The 13,264-nt window shown below is 32.8% G+C and overlaps 1 protein-coding gene across 1 annotated transcript; it reads right to left on the bottom strand.

The window, feature by feature from the left end:
* Positions 1-1,621: 1,621 nt before the first annotated feature.
* On the bottom strand, positions 1,622-5,675 carry LOC120170683. The gene is made up of 7 exons (XM_039178592.1): positions 5,649-5,675; positions 3,164-3,268; positions 2,843-3,067; positions 2,386-2,640; positions 2,211-2,297; positions 1,858-2,030; positions 1,622-1,760 (listed from the first exon to the last, which is right to left on the bottom strand). The coding sequence occupies exons 1-7, from the start codon at positions 5,673-5,675 to the stop codon at positions 1,649-1,651; spliced, it is 984 nt and encodes a 327-aa protein (XP_039034523.1). The 3' UTR covers positions 1,622-1,648.
* Between the last annotated feature and the right edge of the window lie 7,589 nt (positions 5,676-13,264).

The following is a 13,264-nucleotide window of genomic DNA, read 5'->3' as shown; positions in this document are numbered from 1 at the left end:
GTTGAAGAAATTGCTACACAATGTGCATGGAGAGTAAGAGTTTCTCAAAAAGAACTGTGGAAGCTTAAGATGACTGCTAGGGAAATTGGAACTCTGCAAGCTGCCAAGAACAAATTGGAAAATCAAGTTGAAGAACGGACATGGAGATCACAACTGGAGAAACGTATGAGGGTTGACATGGAAGAGGCCAAAATAACAGAAAACACAAATTTTCAGTCTGCTTTGCAAGACATGCAACTTCAATTTAAAGAAACCAAAGAATTGCTAGCCAAGGAACGTGAGGATGCTAGAAGGGTAGCTGAGGTGGTCCCTGTAATTCAGGAGGTTCTAGTGGATGGTCACATGATGCTAGAGAAGCTTACTAGTGAGAATAAAAAATTGAAGGCAATGGTGAGTTCGTTGGAAATGAAAATTAGTGAAACGGAGGAAAAGTTCGAAGAGACAAACAAGATCAGTGAAGAAAGGTTGAATAAGCTACTGGAGGAAATCAAGCAAAGTAAGATGAGGTTTTATGCGAATAAAGAAAGGAGAAACAAAGATTTGAAGGTCGGGGACAGAGTTTACCTGAAGTTCTAGCACTATCACCAAACGTCACTTGCTTTTCGAAAGAAATTAAAGCTTGCAGCAAGGTCCTATGGTCCTTACACCGTTTTACAACACATGAGGGTGGAGAAGAACAATCAGGCTTTCACTTGGAAATGCAACATTAGCCTCAAGAAAAAAATTATGGTATTTGATCCTTGGGGACAAGGATCATCTAAAGGGGGAGGAATTGTTATGATCGAAGTTAGGAGAGAAACGAAAATGGGGACAATTCATGGGTTAGGGATTTATGGACAGAAATTGGAAAAAATGGGAATTGGGAAAGTGGAGCTAATATTACCAAAGGAAAAAATACGACGTTGAGCATTTGGTGAAGATAAGAATCTAGTTGAGAAGAAAGCAAATGACCCAAAGGTGGAGATCCATTCAGAGAAGAGCCCATAAGCAGAATTATACCAGGCAATAGTTGATGATTAGGCCGTTGCACTAGCAGATAATTTAGGACATCTGTGTAAAAATAATAGGCTTTGTCCCATTAGCAGATTATATAAAGAATTGTAATGCACAAATCATGGAAAGTTTATGAATGAAATCTTATCTCTTCTTCTTCAAAAATTCATCTGCTTCGTTAATTTTCTATTCTACTTTTCTTCAATCTCAACTTCTCTATTTCTCAAGGGTCATAACATTTTCTCATTTGTCTTCACTACTCAATAAAAAATGAGGTATCGATTAATTTCGACGCTGACCCCGCTTGATGATAATAGATGAGATGCCACATACTACACCCAATATCTCTAATGGGAAACAGTTTTAAGACAAACATGGAGATAAATTCTAACAAGTATAGTTCCGAATCAGGGTGCGAAGATGGAAATGTGTGATTGTGCCATAACTGTTGAAGACAAACACCTTGTAGATCAAGGGGAGACAATAAGAAAATTTTCTTTCAGTTCAATCATTTCTGAAAAGAAAGCTCAAAAGGCTTCTCGACTACATTATCTGGGAGTATAATAAAATGACGACATGGTCTCACCCTAATATTTGGAAAAGATTTTAGAAAATAATGGACACGATCTATCGATGCAGGTCTTCAAAATATGTTTTACCGCATCAAAGGAAGTAACCATCTCATTTCTGCACCATTTCCATTGGCTAAGTAGTATACTTTTTTCCAGCTTTCCTCCGAGAATGCTTCCCTTCGTATAAGCCTTTGCCTGCAACGTGTGTAGGAGGTTAACAGCGAACCATGTAACTTCACCATGTAATATACAAGAGCAAAATCCAAATGAAATTCACAACACATATGCATACCAGAGGTAGTAATGGCAAACAGATTCTGCCTCGTCAGAACTATAACGCGGCATGTTAACACGGGCATCTATAGGTACATTTGGCAATTCTAGACGAAGTTTTCCCACAGCAGTTGAATGAGAGAAAGCACCAACCATCATGTCGTCATGCATCATGGACCTGAAGGCATTCACCTGCACAAGAAATATAAAATGATAAAAAAAATAGTGAAGCTGCAAGGGAAACTTCTGTTAGATACAGATAGTGAAACACAAAAATTAATACCTAGATTTCTATCATCTCACAAATCCTAATGCTAAGAAAGAACACAGTTCACTAAGCAATATAAATGAAACAAAAGAGTCGATACCAACCATTGCAACTTCTCTAGCATGTATTGGTCGACGAGAACGAACAGTCACTGGCTCCTCATACTCACTGAAGGTAAACCAATTATTATACTGAAGACAAAACGAGATACATCAGTCAAAATACTTTCAGAATAGAGTTTAATCATGTAGCTAGGAACAATAGCAATGTGGTGCCAACCTGGTCAATAGCAATGAGCACGGGGACATCTTTAACAAGTGATAATTCTTCTCTCAACCGAACTCCAACTCCAACAGCTGCATGTGTGTACTTGATTCCCATTTGAAGCAGATCATACAGTGTTGCACCTTCTGGGAGGGCCATGGATTCAACTCCTTTCATCCATCCAACACCAGCACCTTCTCCCAATCTAATAGGATCAAAAATTTGGCATGGCAATGATTGTATGCGAGATTCATTGTATTTCAGAAAATACTGCAGCAATATAACCCACCAAGAACATTTCATCATATAACAAACCAAGAAGACTTAACATTCACTCCCGCGAAAAGGGGAGAGGCATTAACAACTAAACTTTCAGCTTCCCTGATCTCCAGAATGTATGCCACAAAAATGAATGAATATAGAGTGTGTTTGTTTATTCAGACTTAAAATATTGAGTGCATTCGCGACTTGCCTTTAGAACATTCTCAGCCTGCAGAGGTGTATCCCAAAAACCTGTTTCAGGGTTTTTATAGAAAAATCCTCCATGGGTCCATTCACGACCTCTAGGGGCATAAAGAACAAGCCAGCCCTCATTGCGAGCCCAATGCACAATCATTGCTACTGCAATACTCTTCCCACAGCTAACTCGATCGTCCAATACTACTTGCTTTCTCGGTTTTGGAGCAGAAGATGGAAATCATCTCACACCACAAACGCAATCTATTAGCAACACAACCATCTAATAGCAAGTGACCTTTATACATCTAATAGCATGGATCGTTTAGCAATGGACCTCAACATTTCTTCTTCGTTTCTTATTAGCTGCTTCTGCGAAGAAAGAATAGCATAGCAAAGGAAGGGATGGGATCAAAGCGTCATATCCCCTAGACCCCAACTTCTATGGCAATTTTATGTAGAAACCACCTTTAAAAATAAAAAACACTTATTTTAGAGAAAGACGCGTTGTGTTGAGGTGGAAGGTGCATTGTAGAGAGCATGCTTTACTTACGTTTTTAATGATTTGACATCACGGTGGAAGACACGTGCCAGAGGATGTACTTTTACTTCTAAATATAGCTCATTGAAAAGGTAATTTAGGGTTTTTGAAATAATGAAAGAAAAGTGGTTTAGGTTAAAGGTGTTTTAAGGGTTTTGGGTATGTTAAAGTGGTTTAGGTTTATTTAGGTTAAGATGATGTAGGGCTTTTATGTTATAATGGTTTAGGAGTAGATTAAAATTTAACACATTAAGCGCAATTACAAAATCGTAAATCGAAAATAATAAACCCATACAAAATAGAAGAAAGCCACATCTTGTAAAAGAAAAGTAAATAAAATCAAATAAATTTAAAAAACAAGAAAATCGAATCACATAAATTGAAATATAAGAAAATACAATTTCATAAGTAATGGTCAACGGTGATGATGAAAGAGATGAACATTTTTCCTATTGTGGCCTAGGTTTTTATACTGCCTACATCTTTTATGTTCTTTTGACGCCTCTCGAATATCCATATCACAATGAATTCGAGAGGATTTTGGACGACATGGCTCCCTTAGTAACAACAAATTTGATATAATTATAAGCTAAGTCTGAATCTCATTTGGGTCTTTTTCATTACATATGGGGGACTCAAATTCATATACCTTGAATACTTGTGAAAGTTGGTATACCAGATCAATATAATGTTTATAGTCCAAATGGAAATGTGAGCAAGTTGCTATGACATGAGAGCATGAATACTTTAGAGTTTGAAAAACCAACAATCACACTACATTTCTTGTAGATTAATTTTGAAAGAGTTAGATTTAATCCCTTGAAGAGGTCGCAGCATTTCTATCACACGAACTAATTCATGTCTGCGAGAAATATTTGTTACCAACATTCCATTTGATGTTGTAACTTTTTTTTGTAGATTTGTTACTAATCTTGGGTGATAAACATGTCTGTTTTGCATCTAAGTAAGAACTTGTCACCTGAGCTTCACAAAAAGCTTACCCAAATGAAAATACGTCGTTTTAACCAGAGCAATTATAGGTAAATGACAAGCCTCCTTTAAGGTTGAATTGATAGCCTCAGCCAAGTTGGTTGTCATATGACTATATCGATATCTACCATCGTATGCATTTGTCCACATTTCTTTGTTGATGGAGCTGATGTAATTGCATCCTTGCTCATTTTTCCTTGCAACTCTTGAAGCATGAACTCAAACCTTTGAGGTAATAGTTCGTAACCTAAGTGTTGTATGTACTAGTTAGTGTGAAGTAGAATAAAAAAAATGAAAATGATTGAGAAATGAAATTTGATAAAAAATGACATACCCATGTGTATAAGTAATTGGCATTCATCATTCTTCTTAAATTTTCCATGGTAGTTTGCAGCAATATGTCGGATACAGTAACGATGTTGGACATGTGGGGTTTCCACATTGTACCAAAAGAGTCCATTTCTACTTTGATCCCAGCTCCGCGGTTTGAAATGATGCATATGCTATCCCTCGTGACAACATGTAAGCGTAATTTTTTCAGGAAAAAATCCTAAGACTCTGTATCTTTTACTTCAACAACGACAAACATAACTGGGAAAAACATTGTGGTTATCATCTTGGACAACTACCAATAATACAACTTGCATGTATTTTTCATACAAGAATGTATTATTAATTTGGACCACCGATTTGCAGTATTTGACGACATTAATGCATTGTGGGTAGTCCAAAAAAGACGGTAGAATTGACATCGATCTTAAACTACTCGGTCATTCGCATATGCATGACAAGTTTCGAACTCAACAATTATCTCAGGATTCAGTCTTTGCATTACTTAAAACCAACTCGGTAGCTCATTGTAAGAAGAATCCCACTCGCTGTGAAATTTTATAATGGCATTCTATTTTGCCTTCTATGTTTTTTTGTAGGAGACAATGTACCCATATTGTGATTGTATAGCATAAATCAGCACTACAATAACTATGTGAGAGCTTGCTTTGACCGTGGGCATGATGGCTTGGCAAATAATGTTAGAATACAAGTTTGGATGGTCCTGGTTGATCCCTCTTGCACAACATGTATGAGGACCATTGTATCTTGTTAGTTTTCATATGTTGTTCTTTCCTCTTTGATATACAAACCATCTAGTTGCATTCTTGTCACGTTGGACACTTTGGCAGACATGCTTTTTGGTGGTGGATCAATTGACTTTGGAGTGAAATGAATTATGAATGTTGTAATTCTTAATTGCAATCATTTTTTTGTCTTTGGATGTGCATATATAACTTACCTTCATTGACTGATGAGTTAAATCCATAGTCTCCAATATTAGGCATATCCAAAAATTATGGCTCGTACATTATATTATAGTCAGCTTCATACATATGTGTTGGAGGTTTGATTTGTGTGTTGAATTTATGGGTACCACATCTGCATCATCATCAGAGTCCATGTTAAATTACGGTGATTTAGGTTCAAAGAATAACCCTGTCTCAGCAGCATCTGCACCTGACTCACGAAGTAGTTCTTCTGGTGGAGATGAGGGTTCCTCTGTCAATCCGATGTTCAGGTTGAACAAGTTTGTAGATGAATGTATTCCCCTTGAACTTGAAGGCATTGTGTCATATGGGTTTTGAACAGACTGATGTGTCGAAGACATGCCTATATTGAGGTTGAAGAAGTTGGTATATGAATGTCTTTCCTTGGAACTTGAAAGAATAATTTCATTTGGGTATTGAACAAGCTTTTGTGTCGATGGAATTTCCATGTTTAGGTCGAAGAAGTTTGTAGATAAATGCATTCTCCTTGAACTGGAAGGGATGTTGCCATATGGATTGTTTGTGGAGCCATCTTGGTAGAGATCGCAACTAGTTGCTGATGAATACCTCCCTACTGAACTTGATGGAATGTTGCCAGGAGGTGAATTTTCTGTTAATGATGTGAAATCATTACATATTATTTGAGTTGGACTGTCAACATGATCAACTCGATAAGACAACCCATAGTGAGAACATAATGACATACCACAAACTGCATAATTGTTAACAAATGTGGCATACATTTCTGTAATAGCTTGTGAACTTTCATTCTAAGCATCAACCATCATAGCAACATCATCATTCTTGGAGAGATCAAATGTTGTATAAGTCAATGGAAGAAGTTCAGTAGGAAATCTATACCAAAGTGAAGATAATCTTCTAGTACTTCCAACATGAACTTTTAAGGAAATTTTTGTGATTAACTCCTCAAGAGTGATGTTTCTCTTGAAGGTTAAGGGGATATAATGATCTGATTCGAAAACAACGCCCTCTTTAGATTGTCAAATTTGTCCATAGTAATAAATAACAACATAAATACGACCCATTTTTTAGAGATAAGAGCGAGAGTTTGATACTTTGAGAGTTTATGAGTTTCAGAGTCTGATACTTTAGGATTTTTGAAGAATTTAGTAATAAAATGAGTGTAACACCCATAACCTGTATACGTCTCGAGATACGAGTTAAAGATGTTACATCAACCTTACAGACATTCGTTGATCATAAATGCTTAAAACTTTGTTTCATTTAAAAAACTTCTTTTTTCCAACTTTAAACTATTTCATTAATCGTGTAAAATCATAAAATAATATTTAATCGTCCAAAATGAGTCCAATTTTAGGCAGCAATTAGACAATTTAGTACTGTTTCATAAACTATTTAAAACTACCTAAATACTGCTTAATTACAATTTAAAAACATATATATATATATATATACTATTCATTTATAAATACGAATATAACTAGACTAACCAAAAATAAATGGTCGTAGTTTACTATTACGGACCATTTAAAACAAATCTTATAAAACAACATACAAATATAATATACATGCCACTAATAAGTCAAAGATAAGATGTCTTATTGATATTGATATTTGGCATGATTTTTTGAAAGATGCTCAAGAGACTCCTCACTTCACGTTCTTTTCTCTATCTGAATCTACGCATGAAAATCGTCATGCGCTAAATAAAACTTAGTGAGGCAGTAATATAACTAAAGTGAAATAAAACATAAATTTCATAAAGTATTCTAAACATAATTTTGTAAATTTTACAAAAACATTAACACTTTCAAACCGAGTTATTCAAGCCGTTTTCCTCTTCAAAACTAGAAAATCATCATCTTATGATTTTATCAAAATTCATGTAAATCAAAATCAAATATGATAAACAATTCATATTCTTTTCACATACACATATTCCAAAACTTTCATTTCATTTCCATATTCTTTTCTTTCACACACTTGTCATAACATTCATTTTTACTTTTATAGCCCAATATATATGTAAGAGAATGCAAGGTACGTGAGTCAGACGATTGTGCGCAATAAGCACTTCAGTGCTATCATTGTAATTAGAATATGCACTCCGAGTGCATTCATATCATTTGTACCAAACGTGCTACACATAATGTACACAAATGTACCAGATCATAATCATAATCACTCTACCTCATGACATGCCAATTTTACTTACGACTCTCAATGTAACATACAATGGGCTTTCAGAACATATCTTATTCGTTTCATAATTTTTCAAATTCAGAATCAGTTTAATTTATCATTGTCAAAATAAAACGTGGGCAGTTCATACCTTAAATCATCCATAAAACATTTATATAAACATTGGAAATAATTCATAATTAAAGTGGAAAACATACTTGAAAAATAATATGAGATTGACTTATCGCAAGTCTTTCTCGTTCAAAATAATTAAATAAACAAATTATACTCTTTGACACTTTATAAATCGAAATATAAACCTCACTACGCTTTAAGTTTAGTCATTTTCTTTCAATTACTTCGACTACAAAATTTATTGAAATTTCATAATTTGGCAGTTAGTACAACATTCAAAGAAGTATCATTTTGTATTAATATACATACTTAAAAATTATGCTATTTGTACCTATGGAAACTATACTCGAATATGAATCTAACCATATAAGGAAATTCCTTTAGTTCAACTTGTACAATTTATAGCGAATTTTCAAAGATGACTTATAGAAACTGTTTTGAACAGAATTTGCTGCCCTGTTTTCTGACCTATGCTCAATCAAAATTTCATATCTTTTTGTATACTTCTTGAAATCAGTGGTTGTTTGTTTAAAAAAAAAACTAGTCTGATATATAAATCTAATAGTATAGAGATCATCTTTTAATCACTTCTTTATAATTTATGGTGATTTTCTAAACCTATTTGTTCAAACCTTAATTTCTAAGCAACTTTCCCTAAATAGCATCCTTAGCTTATTCCATAATTATATTAGCTTATCAAATGAACATATATGCATGAATCACAAATCATATAATATTTAGGAGTCACTTCTTACCATAATAATTCCGTCACTGACTTATCGCAAACCAATGTTCGTTCGATAGCATTTGTACAAATTAAATATGTACTCACCTTTGTTTCACTAGTGAACATTCTCTACAATAATCTTCTCAATCTTGCACTTTTTCCTTCCCTTTCGAGTTACTAGGATCACTAGATTTATCGTGGTTTGACGACTTCATATAATAACATAAAATATTCAAACTATATGTTAGTATCGAACTAACATAATTTAAACTTAATAATATAAAAGAAATATATGAAAATAAAAATCAATACTTAATCGATATAAAACTAAATCGTACTTCCAAACTTCTTAAGATATTCACTAGTTTCCATAAATATTTATTTCCTATATTAACCCCTCGAATTTTGCCAATTGCATAATCAAGCCATTAATTATGGATTCTTTCTAGAATTCATCTCAACTTTTTCATTAAATTCATAATAGCCCTTCACTATTATGATCATTTCACATTAATTACTAAAATTTCCAGCATTGTAATTTCTTGTTCAAAATAATACTAACATGTTTTCAAGCTCACAAACAAGTCCCTATATTTTTTAGACTTTTCGAATACCCCAAATATCACATTCTTTCAATTATATCCCATAATTCTTAAAACTTGCTAAGTAGACATTTTTCTATTTCAAGCTTCCAAAATGATCCAAATTGATCTCCAATTCATATATAACACTTCTAATATCAATTCAATACCATAGGAATTATTTCAAACTTTCCCCCCCTAAATTTCCCTAATGGCCGAATATTACAAGTCTTCTAGGGCTTGATTTCTATTCGATTTCAAGCATGAATTCAACTTCCTTGCATCAAATTCATGATATTCTAATCATAACAACATCAAATTGCATCAAAATCAAATCTTTCTTCAAAACCCTAACATGGTTGAATGATGTATATGCTTTTACACATTATTTTAATCATCACACAAGCCTTATAATTATTCTCCAACATCAAAAACATAAAAATCATTAATCAAATCCTCAAAACTAATAAGCCTTACATAAACCCTAACTTTCAATCTCAACGTACAAGCATCTTCACCATGTAATATTTATATCAAATGATGGAGAATTTCGTGTAGATTAAATCTCTATCTAATAGCTTATTCAAAAAAAATCAAGCATATAGCTTCAAAAATCAAAAATAAAATCTCACTTTGGAGAGCAATGGTGGTTCGACCTAGGTGAAGAAGATGTCTGAAAATAAGCTAATTTTCTTGATTATTCTAGTATTATAATCCTTAACACATGGCATTTTAAAAATACAATTGAATTTAAAATTCAATTAATGAAAAATTTCAAAATTACCATTAATAAAACTTGATATTTACTAAATGTCATTGCATTATCTTCCATTAAAATATTCATTAGTCAAAGATGAATAAACTTGGCTTTGACTTTCTACTTTGACCATGAGATTTTGGAAAATTTCATTTTAATCACTAAATTTCCACTATTCGGCCAAAATCTGACAAATTAACTCCAATTTCATTGTTCCGTGCTAAATTTCACTGATCTAAAATATGGAAATAACATTTCCAACCTTTATCTAGCATCGAACAGAAATTTCATGAAATTTCTGTTCGATCCGATTTCTATACTGAACTTTATCACTTTATAACTTTTAACATAAATCCCATACTTAAAAATCTGATTACCACGAAAATTCTTATTTTAGGCTAAACTGTTCGTTTACGGGCTAACATATATAACTTTTTAAATTAAAATTTTGGACCCTAATCTTTCACAAAGTTTATACTTTAGCCACAAAACTTTCACAACTTACATTTTAGTCACTGGCCAAAATTTGGGATATTACAATGAGTAGATCATGTTTGATGAGATGAAACACTATGACATATCAAAGATTCTCTGAAAAGGTGAAAGCGCTTCTTGTGGGATGAGCCTTTCATTTTCTGTCAGATTATCTCTAAGGGTATTCAAAATTTTGGTTAACCGATAAAACGATCGAACTTAAATTTTTTTCTGGTTAATTTTAATTTTAGTCGGTTAACGATTAATATTTTTTAAAGTTCGATTATCGATTAATTCAGTTTGAAATCGGTTAATTATCCAAATTAACCGATTTTTTTTATTTAATATATTATTTATATATTAATATCTTTATGAGTGTTTAAATTTCGGTTTTAACCGAATTAATTAACCGAACTAACCAACCGAATTAGCCTAAAATATTAAATATTTAATATAAAAATATATAATTTAAAATTTTAGTTAATCCAGTTAGCCGACTGATTAACTGAACTTTGTTCGGTTCAATTAATTATTTTTGAAAACTTTTTGGTTTGGTTAACTGTTAAAGCGAAAAAAATTTCGGTTAATGAAATTTTGAAAGTTCGGTTTTGTTGGTTAACTAACCGACCGATTGAACACCCCTAATTATCTCTGCATATTTTAGTCAATTATGTGAAGCATAATGTTCCCGGTGGGGGAACTATTTCTGTAAATCCAATATTCTGTTTGATGAGATGGACACTGACATGTTAGATATTCTCTAAAAAAGGTGAAAGCACTTTTTGTGGGACGAGCCTTTCCTTTTCTGTCAGATTATCTATGCATATTTTAGTCAATTATATGAAGCATATGATGTTCCTAGCGGGGGAACTATTCCCATTAACCCAATCTCCTGTTTGATGAGATGAGACATTATGACATATAAGAGATTCTATGAAAAAGGTGAAATCGCTTATTCTGGGATGAGCCTTTTCTTTTCTGTCAGATTATCTATACATATTTTAGTCAATTATATGAAGCATGTGATGTTTGCGGTGGAGGAACTATTCCCGTTAACCCAATGTTCTATTTGATGAGAAGAGACACTATGACATGTCAGAGGTTCTCTGGAAAAGGTGAAAGATCTTCTTATGGGACAAGCCTTTCCTTTTTTTATATCATATTATCCTTGTATATTTCAGCCAATTATATGAAGCAGGTGACTTGTTCCAATTTCGGGGAACTAAATATATAAATGAAGGATACCCAGTGGTCCTCACTACCTCATTTATTATTGTTATCTATCATTTTAATTCTGAAATACATAAATAACTCCAACGTATTTCAATGGCAGCTAAATTTATTAGTTGAGATTTTATGTTGCGCTGCTACTAATTCTATTGAGGGTTTCCTTAACTTTCGTTTAACTTGTTGGGAATTTTTTTTGGCTTCAAATTACAAATTTATATTTGTAAATGTTCAACTTTATAGGCATGCCTTAAACCTTTGGATTGTTCTGAATGTCTGCTCTTATGGAAGACTTCTATTTCAAAAAATCCAAATGCATTGTTTTGGAAAGGTATAATTGAGTGTTTTTCCAAGTATTGTGCCAATGTTGAAGTTGGTTGTCATATTTTGAAGCAAATCTCTACAGTGTTAGGTATATGATTGATTCATATAAAAGGGAGGTTGCAAGAAGGATATCAAGTGTTATACACTCTTTACCAAATGCATCTAATGTTGAAGCAAACAAAACTTATGTATTGTAGAAGCATCACTGTCTCTACTATTGCCAAAATTATGACGGTTTCGTACATCGAAAAGATTTTGCAAACATATTGCAGATGTGATGACATGTTTAAAGGTTGCTTTTATTATTTCTGGAATTGTGAAAGTAATATTGTAATAGATTTTGTTCTTAGTAGGACTAATTAAATTAAAGCTAAGATTATAATAGATTTTGTTTATAAAAACAACAAACTATAAAACATTACATTAAGGAACAAACCATAAAACATTACATTAAGGAGATAAAAACAGTAAACTATAAAACATTAAATCATAAACATACCACTATTTTTTATGATGTTTTAATCCTCGTAATCAGTAGACACGTTAGAAGTAATATTGATTTCTTCAATTCTTCATGCTTTTTCTTGTTGTCGTTCATGTACGGACTAGAACTATGCTTTTGGGTCTCCATTATATACCTCTGTTTCTCTATCATTTTCCTTGGTGGAATATTCGAACTGGAATTAGCATCCTCAACCAAATGAGCAAGGTCGACATCATCGAACTCTACAACAAATCTATATAAGATATAGAATGATAGTTGTATGTCCCAATCATACCAGAAAGGTCGGCATTATTGCTTAGAAGAAACCTCGTGCATGATAGTGATAATTTATAATATATTGAAAATATTCTTCTATTTCTTCCGAGTTGAACCTTTCTTTCTATTTTCAACTTCAATTTTTTTGAAAGACATGCTTAAATATATGCAATCATAAAAAACTGTTGCAAGAATAGTAGCCATGTTAGAAAAATAGCTTTGGAAGTAAAAGCCATTTTTTTTTAGATTTTTTTTTTCAAGTGGAAGAAAAATAGCTTTCACCCATACATATTTATAGGCCCCATTTTTGGGTTATGTTTTTCTTTAGTTGTTAGAAAAGAACTAAACACATAATATGAAAAACAATTAATATAAAAACATAATACATTAACAAATAAAACTAGATAATATTAAACATTACATTAAATAACTAGATAACA

The sequence above is a fragment of the Hibiscus syriacus genome, unplaced genomic scaffold (assembly GCF_006381635.1).
Source record: "Hibiscus syriacus cultivar Baekdansim isolate YM2019G1 unplaced genomic scaffold, ASM638163v2 tig00111783_pilon, whole genome shotgun sequence".
Classification (NCBI taxonomy): Eukaryota; Viridiplantae; Streptophyta; class Magnoliopsida; order Malvales; family Malvaceae; genus Hibiscus; species Hibiscus syriacus.
This window is presented reverse-complemented; position numbering and strand designations above follow the sequence as displayed.